At 40.8% G+C, this 17,204-nt stretch overlaps 3 protein-coding genes across 7 annotated transcripts in view; 1 reads left to right on the top strand and 2 right to left on the bottom strand.

The window, feature by feature from the left end:
- Positions 1-6,996, bottom strand: part of htatip2 (HIV-1 Tat interactive protein 2) — a 34,957-nt gene extending 27,961 nt beyond the window's left edge. The window contains exons 1-2 of the mRNA XM_077712484.1: positions 6,838-6,996; positions 6,196-6,349 (exon numbers count right to left, since the gene is read on the bottom strand). The gene's annotated coding sequence lies outside the window, so the exon portion shown is untranslated. The remainder of the gene's footprint in view (positions 1-6,195; positions 6,350-6,837) is intronic.
- dbx1a (developing brain homeobox 1a) lies at positions 2,602-7,994 on the top strand. Its single transcript, XM_077712482.1, has 4 exons — positions 2,602-3,570; positions 3,654-3,755; positions 6,239-6,438; positions 7,322-7,994. Exons 1-4 carry the CDS (start codon positions 3,243-3,245, stop codon positions 7,601-7,603), a joined length of 912 nt encoding a protein of 303 aa, XP_077568608.1. The 5' UTR covers positions 2,602-3,242; the 3' UTR covers positions 7,604-7,994.
- A 52-nt stretch (positions 7,995-8,046) lies between these two features.
- The window catches only part of nav2a (neuron navigator 2a), a 110,747-nt gene continuing 101,589 nt past the window's right edge, over positions 8,047-17,204 (bottom strand). For all 5 annotated transcript variants that reach the window (XM_077712477.1, XM_077712479.1, XM_077712480.1 and 2 more), the window contains 14 exons: positions 16,970-17,157; positions 15,095-15,267; positions 14,672-14,825; positions 14,404-14,587; positions 13,568-13,665; positions 13,367-13,462; positions 13,092-13,269; positions 11,932-12,167; positions 11,670-11,821; positions 11,461-11,532; positions 11,191-11,387; positions 10,986-11,104; positions 10,457-10,657; positions 8,047-9,989 (listed from right to left, as the gene is read on the bottom strand). In XM_077712477.1, coding sequence (XP_077568603.1) covers positions 9,864-9,989; positions 10,457-10,657; positions 10,986-11,104; positions 11,191-11,387; positions 11,461-11,532; positions 11,670-11,821; positions 11,932-12,167; positions 13,092-13,269; positions 13,367-13,462; positions 13,568-13,665; positions 14,404-14,587; positions 14,672-14,825; positions 15,095-15,267; positions 16,970-17,157 — 2,174 coding nt within the window. In that variant the 3' untranslated portion in view covers positions 8,047-9,863. The remainder of the gene's footprint in view (positions 9,990-10,456; positions 10,658-10,985; positions 11,105-11,190; positions 11,388-11,460; positions 11,533-11,669; positions 11,822-11,931; positions 12,168-13,091; positions 13,270-13,366; positions 13,463-13,567; positions 13,666-14,403; positions 14,588-14,671; positions 14,826-15,094; positions 15,268-16,969; positions 17,158-17,204) is intronic.

Below are 17,204 nucleotides of genomic sequence, written 5' to 3'. Positions count from 1 at the left end.
GAGTGTTATTAATAGTGCTGTGGAGCAATTACACTTTTTGAATCAGGTTTACCGCATGTTTCCATAGTTAACTAGAGAGTACTAGGAGAGAATAATTATACATTTGGAGTTTTAAATATACACTTAATATCAAATGGGGTGACCACAAAAAGTTGCTTCAAACTAAAAAATAATTCATTTTTATTAAAAAAAAATAATGTTAAACATGTGCATTTTTGCTTTTACTCTCTACTATACTTTTGCCTTTTTCTATAATTGAAGTGACGGTTTGCTTGAATGAAAAGAAATATTTTTGATTCAAGTAACTTTGTTGGGTTGAATAATAAACACACAAATCTACCTTTGCATATGTTTGGAATTACACGTGGCAACGAGCTATTTCAATTGATTGGATTTTTTGAAGTTTGTGTATTTTATAAAAAATGTCAAATTAAAACTATTTTCACTCAAAATGACAAACACACACACACACACACAAAAGTTAGAAATATTTTAAAATGCAACACATGCACCCTAAATAATGTGGGGAAAATCTCATTTAGCCATGCAAAAAAGTGTATTTAAAGAAAGGTTGAAGGGATTGGGATTAATAAAATAAATTATATTTCATTCCAATCAATAAATTCTTCATCTCTGTGCAACTGAGTAGTATTAGCAGTAGTAAAGCGAATTATAAAAAAATAGAAAAATTAGAGATAGTCAATCTATACATTTTCAATAAATATGTTAAAAATAATTCTGAATTACGCTATATGGTTATGAATCGTCATAACTATTACTACAACTGTTATAATTATCATTATTATTTGATTTCTGTATGAGTTGCACAATAGATATGAAATATAAGGAAAAGTGTGAAGTAATAGGATCATTAACATCATATATATGCATATGATGATCTCATGATTTCATAAACATGCATGCAAATGATCATATCTGCATGTCATATTTTAAAATTCGATCATTCTTAATAAGGATTAGCTGATATGGGCCGGAAAGGACATCAAATGAGGGCTTTCCTAACTTCTAGATGTGGCTGAAAAATAATGTGAGTGGTGTGGGAGTTAAAAGTGCAGTTTGGTGGGGCATTGGGAGCTTGGGTGCTGTTAATATGTCCACGATGTGCTTTTAATGGTTCTAATTGAGCCCCGGGCAGCTGTTTTAAGAGGCCACTTTGGACGAGGAAAGCCAACAAGGCTCATAGAAATTCGTCTCGGTCAGGCTGGGCCGCCCATGCTTCCTGCTAACCATCTGCTTAGAACTGGTACAAAAGGAGGATTTTGGGGAGCCAAGTGAAGGAAAATGGGATCATAAAAAAAAGAAAAAGAAAAAAATCTTTGAAGGCCTTCTTGCTCCTCGGAGGTGTCTGTGTTGTAGACCGAGGATCGCGCCCCTGATAGGCATTGAGTGATGTCCAAAGGATCATTTCACGGGGGCGTTACCTCGGAATTATTACACCGTGGCCATATTAAATAGAGCTGATGTTAGACCACTCGTCAACCGTTGGATTCGATCCCACCGGCTGCTAACTGTTTTGAGCCAACAAAGTCATGCTAAGCCTAGTTTTATTGGGAGTAAAACAAAAAATATTCCACTTATCCAAACCATTCCATCTGTTCTTTCCGGCTTTTCATTTGAAACAAAAAAAAAAAATCGAATGAGTTCACACGGTTTATTTCAAATGAAAAACTTTGTTTTTTGTCCAATTTTTAGGGTATAAGAACCATTATCTAGTTAAAAAAATATTGTCAAACGGCCTTGTTGACATTTTCATTCAGTTTTTTAATTTTTTTTTAAAGATAACTTAGGGTAAACATGTTCAAGTGTAAATTCCAATTATAAAAACGTACATCATCTCTTTGAAAATGTTTAATTGGAGCCGGTTTCTTTGGTCAAAAAGGTTTTGGGTTTAAATCTGACAGAACATGACGATCATGCTCCAAGAGGCATTAATAGGAGTTTTATTGGAGCACTCGTATGAATGCATTTTAAATCAAATCACAGACGCACTTTTATTCAGCCAGTTAAAATAGCAGAACAAAACCGTCTTTGGAAATAAAGCTTCCCCCCCACCTTTTTTTTCTTCTTCTCTCTTGGAAGCGGGGAGAGGAGGGGGCGGGGGGGCAGAGAAAGGCCTGCCGAGGGGGCCGAGGGGGGCCTCCTGCGCAGCTGAGGCTGACAGTTAAAGTTCATGCTCCTAACAGGATCAGGAGCGCACACTTCTCCTGTTGAGCGCTTGGGCACAAAGTGATATTTAACACATCTGTTAAAGCGTTTTGATAGCGCCAATCCAGTTAAGACATTATTCCATGACGAGGGCCAGATTGAGTGTTGAAAATCCAATGAAACCCTAAAAAACTCATTAGCATTTTTCAAAGCGTCTCGATGAAGAGCAGGCTTGGGCAGCTCTTGTTTTTTTATTTATCTAAAAAAAATCTTATGCAAAAGATGCTATGAACGAGCGTATATTGCTATTGAATCGTTTGTGGAGAATCATGCTGCTCTCTTTGTTGATCAACTCATGACAGTGCCGGCCGGATGTCCAATCTGGACAAGGATTGGACCTCTAACGTCGCCAGAACAGGAAATTAGGGGAATATTATTATATTAGGGTAGAGGTGATAAACTTGGGGTATAACCAGGGTACATTTCTTTTTTCCTTAACTTTGCTTTTATAACATTTTATACATATAAGTCAAGTTTGTTTCACTGCAAACAAATAGTCACCTGCCCTACAAAAGCTATATTTTTACAATACAAACCCTCTCCAACGTATTATCTATTATGTAATTGAATAGTGATGGTACAATGGTGAAAAGCCCCCACATAATGAGACAATATGTAAAGATTGCTCTTTAATTAGGCAGCTTGCGTCGGTCCAACACAAGGCGTTGAAAGGAAAGTGATCCATATGCAAAAGTGATGAGCGGACCCCCTTTGTGGTGGCCACATTGTGTGTTGCTTGCTTATGAAGTCTAATGCAATCATAAATTGCGCCTCTGGGCCAATCGCATTGCCCGAGAGGGGGCCCTGAAAGCGGCCCGTGAGGAGAACTTTGTTTGGCTCCATTGTGGAGCCTGTCAGGCCCCGGGAGGGGTGGGTGTGAGGTGGGGGTCCGCTGCTATAAAGCTGGGAGTGCCTGGGGCGAGGACACCACTTTTGCAGACAGACACTCGTCCACACTTTCTCTCCGCGCAAAGACACGCGGAGTATTCTTTAGGCACGCTCGCAAGTTGGGGACTATGATGATCCCAAGCGTCATCGCGCCCCCCGCCCTCTACCCGGGTCTCTACCGGCCAGCGGCCCCCGCCCTGGCCCTTCACCACAACTTGCCGAGCCACTCCAGCTTCCTCGTGGAGGACCTACTGCGGATAAGCCGACCCGCCGCTTTCCTCAACCGGACGCCGCCTGCCCCCACCACGTTATCATTCGTCGACCGGTGCTCGGATCGAGGCCCCCCCGCGAATACCATGACTCGCGAGTCGTGCTCGCCCAAAACGGCGAGCAACAAGGACCCGACTTTCCTCAAGTTTGGAGTCAGCGCCATCCTCGCACCATCGCCCAAGAGACGTGAGTAGACCCACATTTGGTTGTGTCAATGCGCACCTGTGCCTCCATCCTAACTTGTGTCCGCCTCCCGTCCCCCTCTCCAGCACCCACCCCTCCGACAGTCCACATGCATACCAAGAGCTTCCACATGCCCTGCTTTGACGCAACTTTTCAGCCCATGTTCAGGACACCCTACTTACACGCAGGTATGAGCCCACACCCTCCACTTTCTCTCTGACATAGAAACACTAAAGTCAAAAAATGCGTGCTTCTCTGATGGCCTGTGGCCCAGACCCACCCACCTCCTAATTAAGCAATTATCCCAAATCGTCACGCTCTAAATTAGAGGCGGGGTGGCCAGTTACCGACCCCCAGCTTCCCATTGAGGAGCGTTTTCTCTGGTATTTTTTTCCCACAGAGCCCGGGGGCCACCGGGCCGCAATGCTGGCAACAAAGGTTTTTTTTTTTTTTTCGGCACCGTGACCAATTTGGTCAGCCCCCACTGGGGTGAACCACCCACCCCGGAGAGTGACTTTTACCAGTCATGCACTAATTTCCCCATTAGGCTCCATTGAAAGAATTCTATATTCTCACAAGACCACATGAGCAGGGGTGCCAAAGTCATTTTTGTCCAGGGCCACATACATGATGGTTTTCCTCGAATGGCGGTTTCAGTTAAAGTATATACATACAATCGCGTTTTTATTAATGCAAGAAAAAATTATGTAAAAGTGACTACTTTGGAAAAAAATGAGTTTGTTCAATTTGTCAATGTGTAACCCTCCAAAAGGCACTTGTTTCCATCAATGACCGCCACAGACGACGCTAAACGTTCAATTCATTTTGACTGGGAGAAACTGGCAGCGATAATTGGCCGCCAATCCCCTCAAGTCTAAAGGGAATGGTCATCCACTGCTTTGAAATATGAGCATACATTGCCATTCGATCCATTTTTTAATGAATTGGACGTCTATTGTTGTCAATGGCAGGCAATGAATAAATTCTATGGTTACCATATATAGAAATTGGTAATGAATGTATATTCGTCGACTTCATATTTTGGATCATGGAGGCCACAATTATGAACCAAATATGAATATTGTGGCCTAAAATATCAAAATGCCAGATATTTATTGGGTTAATTTGTTCTTTATACTTGATTTGTGAAGGATTTCTAATGAAAGAAAAGTAGAGCCCAGCATGCTTCCAATTTTAAAGTAAAGTCAATCTGTAAGTAAACAAACCTGACATAGGACCCTAAAACAATGTGGCCTCTGGCAGCAATCAGGTGGTGCTCAAGTTTTGTCAAGGTGCATATTTCCTCTCAAATTGCATTAAAACATTCCTTTTGACGTTTTTTTCCCCTCCCTCCAAACTTTCCCCCTCGTTTGGCCCCAAGCAGGCCAACAGCGAGGTGAGATGAAGAATAATCTCTTACAAAAGTCTATAAAAGTCTTTTATTCAAACTAATCATAATGGCGACCGAGTCCCTTTTATGGCTTTGGCTGAAAGGAGCCACAAAGAAACTCAGCGTCCTCAATAGCTTTTCGTGTTCATTTAATGAAAATGATTTGAGGGCACCAAGAAGAAGAAGAAGAAGAAAAAGCACTGGTGCCCCCCTTTTTTGGGGATGGAGGGGGCATCAGTATTCTGGTATGCGGTTGTGTTTAGTTTGAAAGTGTAAATCTCCCTTTGTGGCCGTAATATATGGCCTTCGCCGCCTGTCCAGAGTCTTTTCTCTGTTAGTTCATTACTACACAATTACCGTTCACGCTTTATTAACTCCTCTATCCGCCCACGCAGGCCCCCTTCAAGGGAACGCTGCCTCGTTTACATACCAATGCCCCCAATGTGCTAATTAGTCACCTCGTGCCATTTCACTCGAAAAAAAATGGAAGCCCAATGCCAACAACTCAATGATAATAACACATGGATATGTCATGAATGCTTTCATAGGGCACTCATTGGCTTCGTCCAATTCATTTTGATCAGGAGGCCGAGAAAAGCCTCTCCCAGTCAGAATGGATTGGACGTCTAATGCAGTCGATGGCACTGGAACATGACCACTTTAGTCACTTTTGTACCTACCTTATGTGACTACTTATTTAGGTTGACTAATTATTCTGTTGACTACTTATTTATTATCATTTATTGATTATTTGTTTGTTATTGTTATTTGTGCACTTCACTACTTATTTATCTTGTTGACTACTTGGTTATGTATTACTTATTTGGTGATTATTTATTATTATTATTGATTGATTAAATATTTTTTAGTTGTTTATTGTTATTTGCACACTTTGGGGTGAAGTTTTAAAACTCATTACACTTGTAAAATGATAATAAAAACATTCAATTGAATTCAATTCAATTCATTAGCAGACTTCTGATTTTAAATAGATTGGACATGTTTAATAAAAAATGATATAATAGTAGTATAAGAATGTAAAAAAATATATATATAGAACAGAAAACAATTGTGCTACTCATTATTTTTGGCATCCACACATGACTTTATGGTTGAGCATATTATGGCTGAAATGACACAGAAATTAATTTCGAATATTGTTTTTAGGTTTTATTTATTTATTTTATTTTTACTATAAAGTTCCTTAATTAAAAAATTAAAAGTGGGTTTTTATTTACCTGTTGTTTTTTCTCTCCTTTTTTTCCTATGATGTTCTTCCAGGCTCTCCTGCCGTGCCGATCCCGGGAACATTCTCGTGGCCGCTGGCCGCCCGAGGGAAGCCGCGCAGAGGGATGCTCCGGAGGGCCGTTTTCTCCGACGTCCAGCGTAAAGCTTTGGAGAAAATGTTCCAAAAACAGAAGTACATCAGCAAGCCGGACAGGAAAAAGCTGGCCTCCAAACTCGGCCTGAAGGACTCACAGGTGATTATATTTGCAAACAAATGTAATGTTTTTAAAACTGTTGGTGAGGATTTAACTTGTATATTTTATTATTTTGTATTCTTATTATTTATAATAATTATTATTATTATTGCTAAACTCTGAGCACAAGGTGGCTAAATTCGTCGACTTTTGATGACGTTCCATAATTGTTTGGACACTTTTGTGCCCATGTTTCTCTAATATTTTATCCCCCACACACTTTAAAGCTACAAAAATGACATGGTAATGATCGAATTTAATTAATTCCTATTACAAATTTCGTGCCAAGATTGAATCGAACGAATATTCTATACGAAAGCTATGTGGTCAATACAAATCAGCACAGGCCTATAAAACGCGACGATAAAGAAAGAAGGTCAAAGAAATCTTTATATTTACCCATTTTTTTTGTTTCTTTTGTCCCGACGTGACCAGTCAGTTGCCGTATTTTCACTATAAGTATTGATCCGAAAGGAAAAGAATTTCCATACGAAATTTCACTTAAAAAGCCAGCACTCTCCTTGAGCACCACCGCACGACTGACTTTTAAAAAATGTGGCCGGCTTCAATGTTAACCCTTTAAAGTGCACAGTCGGACTCCGGGTGATTTTTTTTTTTTTTTTTTTTTAATCACCGAAAACCATAGCATTAATTGATCAAATTTTTAGTCACTAATTTGGAGTGCCGTTATTTTCATTATACAAATATGAGATTTAAATCTTGACCAATAATTAATTGCACACATAAATAATCAATCAATAAATAAGTTGTCACATAAGTCGTGTCATGTAAGATAATAAAAACAAGAAAAACCTTTTTAAATTTGGGACATTTCAGAATGACATTATAACCACTTACCTTGTTCATCCCTCATTGCGTCCAGGTGAAAATTTGGTTCCAGAACAGGCGGATGAAATGGAGGAATTCCAAGGAGCGCGAGCTGCTCTCATCCGGCGGCTGTCGCGAGCAGACGCTGCCCACCAAGGCCAACCCGCACCCTGACCTCAGCGACGTGGGCAAAAAGTCCGAAGACGAGGAGGAGGAGGACGAAGATGAAGCATTCGGTCGACAGACGACAGGCTCCTGCGGCATCTCCTCACCTTCGCTCTCCAGTAAGCACTCGGACTTCTCAGAGTCGGACGATGAGGAGATCACCGTTTCGTAGTACGTTCAAATCCAGACTTTTAACCGAACAAAACATTTGGAAGAAGATACCGTCCTGGCTCATGACCACCTTCCGCCCCCAAATCTATGAGGCGCCAATTAATTTTCAGGAAAATAAAATAAAAAAGGACAGGATCAGCTTCTGAAATACCCTTTGCTGTTTTTGCACAGCTTTGTTGAATTGTACAGTGTTTTGTACAATGTTGCATGGAATTGTTTCTTACCAAGAAGATTGGTTTCATATTACCATCACCTTGAATAGAGTTGTTTATTAAAAAGATGTAGCTATTTCATTAATAATTTATATGAATTTGTTTATTACTTGTGGTGTATATATATATGTTTGTTTTACTTGTTGGATGTACAAAAGCCAAATAAACATGTTGACTGTATTCAGTTAAAAGTGTGTATGTCTTGTGTAATTAAAAGTGACCAGATACAAAATCCGATCATAAATATTTTTTTAATTAAATCACAATAACTTAAGACTAGGACAGTGATATCAGAATCTTAGCGATGACAAAACGCACCAAAGTGCTCCGATGTGAAGAGACTGTACACAAAATACTCCTTTTCAAGTACTGTAACAAATCAGATAGAAAAGTTTCGTCCAAAATGCTGAAATATCATGAACTCTTTACAAAGTTACAGTATCTTACATAGCAAAGAAGGCTAAACATTCATTGAGCTTGTAAAAAAAAACAAAAAAACAAACACCCACACACACACACACAATTGGCAAACCAGTTAAATGCTTTAAAACGACATCCACATCTTTTAGAGCAGAATCAAGTCAGGTTTTGTGCTTATGAGGACCCAGAAAAACACAATACAAATGGGTCAAGAATTAGACGTTACTTCCATGCTGCACGTCTCACATCTCAGTGCACATTCAACATTTGGCTTCTACTAAAGATCCCGATGAATGTTGCATAGAATTGGGGACAAAAAAATTGACATTGAATCGAAGCAGTGCCTAATGCTTAAAGACTTGAACTGCTTCTCCTCTCAACCTAAAAAAAAGGCAGCCGTAAGGTTTAAAACAAAGTTCAATCGTCCTTTTCTCTCATTTATCTATAAACAGGATGTATTTAAATGTTTCAACTCCAACCATATTTATCAATATACATATATAAACAAAGCAGCAAATACAGTACACTTGGTTCCACATAAATTTGAAAATAACCAAACAGTGTGTGATCAAAAGGCTATTAGAGGATAGGATGAGGTATAAAAGTAACAAACCTCAAATTTCTTCCAAACAATCACTCCACATTTAATATGGAACAGCAAAAAAATTCTCCAAGTTTCTTTCATCCACCTTTTTGTAATCAGTGGGCATTGTGTTTAAACCCAACTTTATGGCCCATTCACTTATTCTCATTATTCACATAGTATTGGTGTAGTGGATTTGTCGACAGGTCCCCTCCGAAAACGGGAGGTCAAATCTGATCCCTCAATGCCGAAAGCACCGGAAAAAAAAAAAAACTGAAAACACATGAGTACAAAAACAAAACAGATCAAAGTAAGGCATTTTTGTTTGAACTCAGTACAGCACCAATAGATTTTTTTGTGCTATGAATGACCATGAAAGTATTATGGATTAAGGGCAAGCAGTTCTGTGGAGGTAAAGGTATGAATATTAAACAGAACATGCAAAATTACAGTCAACATTAAAACAATACAAAATATGTCCACTTACTTGGAGATTGGGCCTATTTCACATGTTTTCATTGTGCCATTACTTTTGTATTTTTTTTCCTACAGATGTCTTGCTTCATTGTTTGCTGGCGTCTTCGTAAAAATAGTCAATTTGAATGACTAGCTGATAGTATGGAAATTATGGTGATAGCGTCAACAGTTTTTCCTGCACGTTGGCCAGATAACTTTCGGGTAAAAGAGCTGAAGCAGAGCTTGTGTCGCCACCTGGAGGGCTTTTAGGGCTGGTGCTGATCGCAATGACGCCTCGAAGATTAACGGGCTATGTGCTTTGATTTTGTGTGATGCTGATGTTAAGCTCCTTCACGGAGGAGCCCCGGGCCACAGTGGTGAAAAAAAAGAAGAAAATCAAAACAAAAACTACAACACTTTGTAGCAAAGAACTTTGCTGACTTCTGAAATGCAATTGTTCGGAAATATTTGGGTTGCCTGCACCCAAATTAAGGTGGCTGGATTTTGTGGCTTGGTACTATTCTCAAGTCGTCACAGTGAGAGTATCCTGTTGTGTACAGGTAGGTCCTCGCGGGAATAGATCACGAGCGTCACAGCGTGGACTCCAGTGAGGAGTCCAGGATGTCGTCCTGGTGACTGTTGCTATTCGAGTCGCTGTCGTAGCTCTGCGGGCTCGAAGACGTCGCTGCCTCCTTCAGGCGCATCAGCATGTTCATCTGATATAAAAGATACAAGATGATTCAGATGGTGTAGAAGTGGATTGTGTCTGTGTGGTGGGCTCCGATTGAATAATTTATGATTTCTTCTATATTCTTCCATTCATTTTCTATACTGCCGATCTGTACAAGAGCCACTGGGGTGCTGGAGCCAATCCCAGCCAATCAAGAGGTGGGGGACACCCTGCTCGAGCCCTCGTCAGTCAATCACAGGGGACAAGGAGAGAGGAAACCCTTTGCCCTCACACTCATACCTAGGGGCAATTTTGAGTGTTCAATCAGCCTATAATGCGGGTTTTTGGGATGTGGGACAAAACCAGAGTACCCGGGAAAAGCCCAGGCAATCCCAGAGAGAAGATGCAAACTCCACACAGGAAGGTCCGGACCTAATTGTTAGGCCGATGTACTCACCACTTGGCCAACGGCATTCCTGTTAATTGCCATAGAAAGTAACCCATGCTACCTACCAGTGGGTCCGCATCACTGTCACTCTGAGGTGGCTCTTTACGGACGCCTTCTCTTGGGACAGAGTATCCGTCAAATCCCACATCTTCTGGGCGTAACTGCAGCAACGGCGGCCAATCGGCCGGAGCGGGAGTAGCGGACCATGGATAGGTGTCAATAACCCAGGCGGCAGGGTCTTCCCATGCAGCCCTGCGACCGTACAACTATAGCAAAAAAAAAATAATAATAATAAAATAAAACAGCATTACTATAATAAATTTGGGAATGGTTAGAGCAGGGGTGCCCTTTAAGTTACATTGTTAAGTGCAGATCTGCATGCAATTAATTGCACAACTCACAATTTTCAGTTTTTTTCTGCATTGGTCTCAAAAAAATTATAACATTTGATTTTGAATGAACAGTAAGAATGACCGACACGGCCTGTCAGAAAGAAAAACCCCGCAAACTGGATCGGAGATCCAAGCGGGCCATGACTCTCCCATCCATATGTTTAAAACCTCTAGATAAAGGAATCTTGAGTTGAAATGTTACCTGCAATCCCTCTCGAACAGCCTCAAGCATGTAGGGAATAATGGAGTAATTCCAGAGATCAGTGAACCAAACCCTGGATCCCTCCACATCGATAGGGCATGAAAGGAAGAGACGAGGACCTGTGCAATGCAAGATTTGCAAAGATATAACACATCAGTGGCCCTTACTTTTACCCCTGCTGACAAATGAGGAAAGCTCTTCAAACCTATGGTCACGTCTGAAGAGCTGTGACTCTCTAGGAAACGGTTGAGATGGTGCCACACCCTCGGGATCCAGTCTATGATCTTCACCAGTTCTGTGTTGCGCGTTCGACTGCCGATTTCCATTTCCATTAGTTTCCTTCGTAGGTAGCGACCTAGGAACCCTTTGACTGGCTCTGTATGGTTGGCGCACAGCACCCACCTGATGAAACCACACAAAGAAGTAAGAACTCTGCTTGAGAATTGTTTGTTCATGGGGCACATGTCAAGTTTACCTGAAGTTGTGGTGAAGCTGCAAGTTGGGAGCCGATGACGTGGCTTGACTCATGGTGCCAATGATATACGGGCTAAAGGGAAAAAAACAAAACCATGTCGGTAAGACCGTTAACGTCCTGGGTTAGACTCATGCCAGCTCATTTTGGGGTCGACAAAGAGCGATAAAAACTATTATACTACAATTAAGCATCATGGTTGTATGGCCAACCTGTGCTCGTGACTGCTGTTGAAGACACCATTGAAGATTTCGCCCAGGGAGCTGACGTGGTGAAGGTTATCAAGGATGACCACTAGGGGGGTTTCCACACCAGCTGCCATGTCACACTGCTCAGCTAATCCTGACAGATACTGTCGAAGCTCCTACAGGTAGGCCATGTTTAAGATGATATACCATTAAACTTTGAAAGCGAGCCTTTTCTAATTGCAATATTCAAACAAGAGTGGTACGTGTGCCGTGTTTTTGTTTCTACCTTGCTGGATTTGTGGTCCACATTAAAAGTGACGATAGCGTGAGGGGTGAGAGGTCGGCCCTCGAGGTGCAATAGGTGTCGAGACAGCTGATTGGCCAAATATGTCTTTCCTGTTCCGCTGGGACCTGATAAGATGACCCGCCGGTGCTCCTTCAGGAGGGAGACGTATCGCTGCAGCATTGGTTTTGGAATAAGTGTGTCAAACACCAACGAATCCACGCTGTCGCTGCTCACGCCTGTAGACACACACAACCATGGGATGAAGGAATTCACTCCAATTGGACAAGCAAAAGCATAAATAACTAAACATTCTCTCAGTCACTGTGGGCCATATCAGGTGTGTGTCATTAGAAATGAGGAAAAAAGATCAGATCTAGGTATTCAATCATAATTGGGGACCTTCAGGGACCAAACCAGTCTACAAGGAGTGCACTACAGTGGCTGCAGTTTTCATTTTAATTGAAGAGGAGGATACATTCTCACAAATCTGGTGTCTTAAAAGTTTAATCAATTGATTGCTACTGGTTTCAGTAGAAACCGCATTTGTTAAAATGTCTTTGCTGGATCAGTTGGCACGAAAACATGCATCCACTGTGACTCTTTATGGAATAGTTTGGACACCCCTGGACTTGACAAAGTGCAGTACAGTGTTCCCTCGGTTATCGCTGTTAATGGGGACCGGGACCCCCGCAATAGCTGCATTTCCGCGAAGTAGGCGTGCCCCTTCAAAAATGCTTAAAGAAACGTATAACACGTGCACAAAAGCACCACCTAGCAAAAACATCATAGTAGTCCGGATGGAGGATCGTCTGCAGTTTTTTTGCACGTAAGAAACATCGTTATTGGGAGTTGTGAACATTGTTTTTTTGGGCGGTGAAGATGCGCCTCTAAACAGCCATGACGTCATCAATGCCATTCCTGAACTCTCACCATGTTATTGACCATTTCTTTGGCCTTTTTCTGGATGCAACTACTAATTCTTATTGAATATTTTGTTTCCACCTCTTGTACAATGATGTAATTTATAATTTTAACTTAATATCTTTAAAAAAAAGAAAATCCTGAAAAAAATCTGCGAAGCTCTGAGTCCGCGATAGCTGAAGCGCGAAGTAGCGAGGGAACACTGTGTATTGCTTTTATAAAGTGTTTACTATCGATACCTTTGAGCTGAATGTTAATGGTGTTGCTGTCTCCCACAAGATAGCCGCAAGGTAGAAGCTCCGGGGTGTGTGCAGCGTTGGGGCTCCGGGGACGATGAATGTCTCCGATGTTGTATCCCTCCACGCTGTCTGTGCTTAGGCCCAATTGGCTTGCTGGGTCCACATGGGTTATATACTCCTGGTAGACAGAGGAGAGTAATTATAGTGCATTGTTTTAAAAGTGAATAGCACATCATTATGTATCAGCAAATTATGATTTTGATGATGGTGCTTACTTTGAAAAGGCGGCGGACCACTCCATCCAAAACATCCCATTTGGTTTTACCACTGACGCCGATACATCCAATAAGAAAGTGAGATGACCGAGCGTCCTACCGTGAAAAAAATGGTTATTGATCCGCATCTTTAAATGCAAAGTACAGCAACTCTGTTAGTAGATAAAGAAACAGAGATTGTCAATTTTCCATGCATCTCACCTGCCCCCACAAGCCCTGATTGAGGCTGACGACGATTTTGACATGACGACCCTCCTTCCTTGAACCACTCTCTCCACTGATGTCATCCAACAACATGTCTGACAGAAATCGAGATAACACTCAATGAAGTTCATATATCTTACATTATGAGACGGTTCAGTCAAGCGCAAATCTTTATTTTCAGGCCAATCTTTGCAACAGCAAAAAAAAAAACAACTACATAAAAAATTGTGTCCTTAAAGCTCGTCATCATCTTTGTGTAACCCTGTCAAAAATGCCTTCAATTTATAATCTATGCCCGTGGTTATACAGTACAAAGAGTCAAAAATGTTATGTCTAAGCAAACCATTCCAGTGGTATCTCCACTTAGAATGTCTTTACATATGAAATATTTTGTGGTTACAAAACGCTTCAGCAAAAACAGAAAATGGTTTTGTGTTTTTTCATTCATTTTAATAGCTTAAATATTTTCTTCACTTTTTTTTGTTCTTTTTGTGTCTTTCACATATTTCATACTAAATTGCCCCACCGAGATTGTTTTTGAAGGAACAAATAGGAGCCTTTATATGTAAAATGCTTCTTTACTTACGAAAAACTAAGTTCTGAAACCAGTTCTGAAACCAATTGTTTTTATAAGTAGACACACCACTGTATTTTCTTTCTTTGGTTGTTGATCACACGCCTAGCTAGTGTTGAACCCAAGAACCTTTAAGTTTAACTAATATTTTTCCCACTTGCGGGAGGAAGGTGGAACACATAAAAACCCCACACAGTGACGTTGGAAAATGGCGATTCAAATTTTAACATGTGAGCAACTTCTAGTTCAACAGACTTACCCAGACTGGTAGACTCGCTGGTGGCCAAGTTCAGACTGTGCTGTGAGATGCCCACATTTGTTCCATGGACCTGGCTGTGCGCTTGGTGGGTGGAGGAAGAGATGGAGGCTTGGGACCCTACCCTGCTCCCTTGAGTCTCTAGCTTCAAGCGGTCATTCTCCCCCTTCAGCTTCTCAATTTCAAGCTGTAAAGCCCACAAATGGACATAAAGAATGGATGACTAGCGATGAGCAACTGAGTATAGGTGTGCATTTCTGTATGATCAAACCTGCATGCGGTTCATGGCCTCTCGTAACTGGTCGAGTTGATGGGCTGAACTGAGTGCTTCCAAACGGATATCCGTTAATTTCATCTCCTTCTCTCTGAGCTCGCTACGCAACTGCATCACAGTCTCCGCCTCGCTGTCCAAACACTCCGACAATCTGTGTGTGCGCAAAATAAAAAGAGGCAAATCTGTGTGAGTGTAAAAATATGGCAAGCAGGTTTCCTCTATTGGCATGCATGGGAATCACTACCAAAGCACAGTTTTACTTAACTCTTTAGTACAATATGCTTTTTACTTTTTAACAATCCCTGTGCTGACTTTTATTGTATTTTCATGATGTTGGAACATGAACTAGTAAGTTAACTTTAGCTGGGTCTTCATAAAAAATAGTTTAGATGTAGTAAGAAGTCACAATCGTGTACATACAACGAGTTGGAGTGCGTGTTCCTGAGCATGTGATTGGTGGTGGTGATGCCGTTGTGAGGCAGTTTTGGCGAAGAGGGCAGCGACGAATCAGTCATTTCCTCAATATCTGAGTGGGATGATGCTGATTTAGGAGATTTCTTCTTGCTGAACGCCTGCTTGAAGGAGCTTCGTAGCTGCAGGTTAAAAAAAAATGAAAGAGACATAAAAAAGAGAACTATAAACCTAATTTTCAAGGTTTAGGAACACTCTAAAAACCAGCAGGGAGGAGGTGCAAGGTCATGCCAGGATAAACAGTGGAAAGTGGCTGTGAAAAACTACAAGTGAGTCAGAGAGTTTTTCCTGAATTTCGCTAAATAGATTTGGTTGACATTTTAATAAGTTGATTATTAAATTAACTATAGAGTGAAAAAATAATGGTGGAGTGCTTTTTTTAATCTTTCGAGCAAGTGTTTGTTAAGAGGAAAACACCCTGTAATACTCTCATTACGCTTACTAACAATGTAATTTATCTGGTTGACTCTCTTGCATATTTTAATCACTCGCATGTCACATTTATTTATAATTCACTTTTTCAAACATGAATATTCTTAAGAATAATTGGGACAGCTGATAAAATTTAAAATATAACAATTTCACAATTTGAAAATGGAAGTTTTGGAACATGTCAGGGGGGAAATTTTCCATTCATCGAAGCATTATTTTTTACTTTAAGCAATTTAACACATTTATGTTGAAAAGCTTTCATCCTTACAGTTTTAGCAGACAGTGTAGTTTTTTTTTTACTCAAGCAACACGTCACAGCTCTAAACACATTCAAATACACCAAACCAGATCATTTTTGGAACGTGGTAAAGTATTTCAGGGTGCTTTTTTCCCCACTTGTATAAATAAGTCCAAATCCTAAAAAAATATTGTGAGTAAGGGAAGGCAGTGCTGAGCAGAGGAGCAGGCTTGTAGCAGTGGGAGTGGGGGAAAAAAAGGTTAGTAACCTAAAAGGGTTGAGGCTGCTTTTAGTTACCAGGATGCACTAATCTTACCTCGTAGACCTGCCACATGAAGCGGAGCAAATAAAGACAGAAAGACAAAACAGCACATGTGCGTGTGTGAATGTTAATGTGTTATGGAGAGACAAACATTTAAGCCTTGTTCGGTTGAAAGCAGATCACACTTTCTGGTAACTGCAGGGCAAAGCTAACATGGATATTGGTTGTCGTCCTACATCTGGAACATTGACACACGTCCCCTATGCGTCATTACACTAAGTATATAAACACAATGCATGAGCACCTGCATGAAGGAGCACCCAACAAGGTCTCAGTTAAATTTTACGACAAAGACATGGGGGTTATTTATTATCATTGCTAAAGCAGGAAACTTGACACAAGCTCATATCTTTTAACACCAGTACAAAGCACCACAGAGCTCTAGCTAGAGTTCTACAACATTAGGGTCAGCTTCTGACCACGCAGCCAGCTAACACCACTGAATGTAATGACAGAAAAGACACATGAGAAGTTGCCTACGTCATCATTTCTGATTTGTCCTCCGGTGCACAAGAATGTCTTCGAGTCACAAAGAAAGAACAATCAATGACCAAAGCCAAATTTGTTATTGCGTCATTATGACTTGCAGATGAAGTTATCGGAGTTACTACAAATGTTATAATTCAAAGTAGATAAAAAGATAAATGCCTAGCAAATATTTTAATCAATGAAATGGTCCTTAGAGGAGTCACCTTTTCCCCAGTGAAAGATGACTGAAGAGGAAAGCCATGCATGCAAAGACCAGGATACACAAAGAAAAAGGAAAACCATAACAAAACATGATATGTTTGGTAGGTTGTATATATATACACTGCATGTTCTTTTGTCTTACCCAATTCTTCTTGTTTTTCTTCTTATGTTTGGCATCTGCGTCCATGTTGGATCCAACGCTGGAGTGGCTGGTGGCACTGGCAACACTGCTGACACTGTCGGAAGAGTGTTGTCTCCTAATTCTCAAGTCTGGTTGCTGTTGCTGTTGATGCTGCTGCTGTTGCTGGTGAAGGCTGCCGTTACTGCCACCTGGAGGAGATCAACAGTATAATTAACAAATGTGCTGGTTGGAGGCT

This window comes from Stigmatopora nigra, chromosome 3 (assembly GCF_051989575.1).
Source record: "Stigmatopora nigra isolate UIUO_SnigA chromosome 3, RoL_Snig_1.1, whole genome shotgun sequence".
Taxonomy (NCBI): Eukaryota; Metazoa; Chordata; class Actinopteri; order Syngnathiformes; family Syngnathidae; genus Stigmatopora; species Stigmatopora nigra.
Note: the sequence above shows the minus strand (reverse complement) of the source record. Positions and strands in the feature narration are given on the sequence as shown.

Coding starts and splice junctions, on each gene's coding strand:
- dbx1a (XM_077712482.1), top strand. CDS start 3,243: ATGATGATCCCAAGCGTCATCGCGCCCCCCGCCCTCTACCCGGGTCTC. Junction 3,756..6,238: donor GACACCCTACTTACACGCAG/GTATGAGCCCAC, acceptor ATGTTCTTCCAG/GCTCTCCTGCCGTGCCGATC. Junction 6,439..7,321: donor TCGGCCTGAAGGACTCACAG/GTGATTATATTT, acceptor CATTGCGTCCAG/GTGAAAATTTGGTTCCAGAA.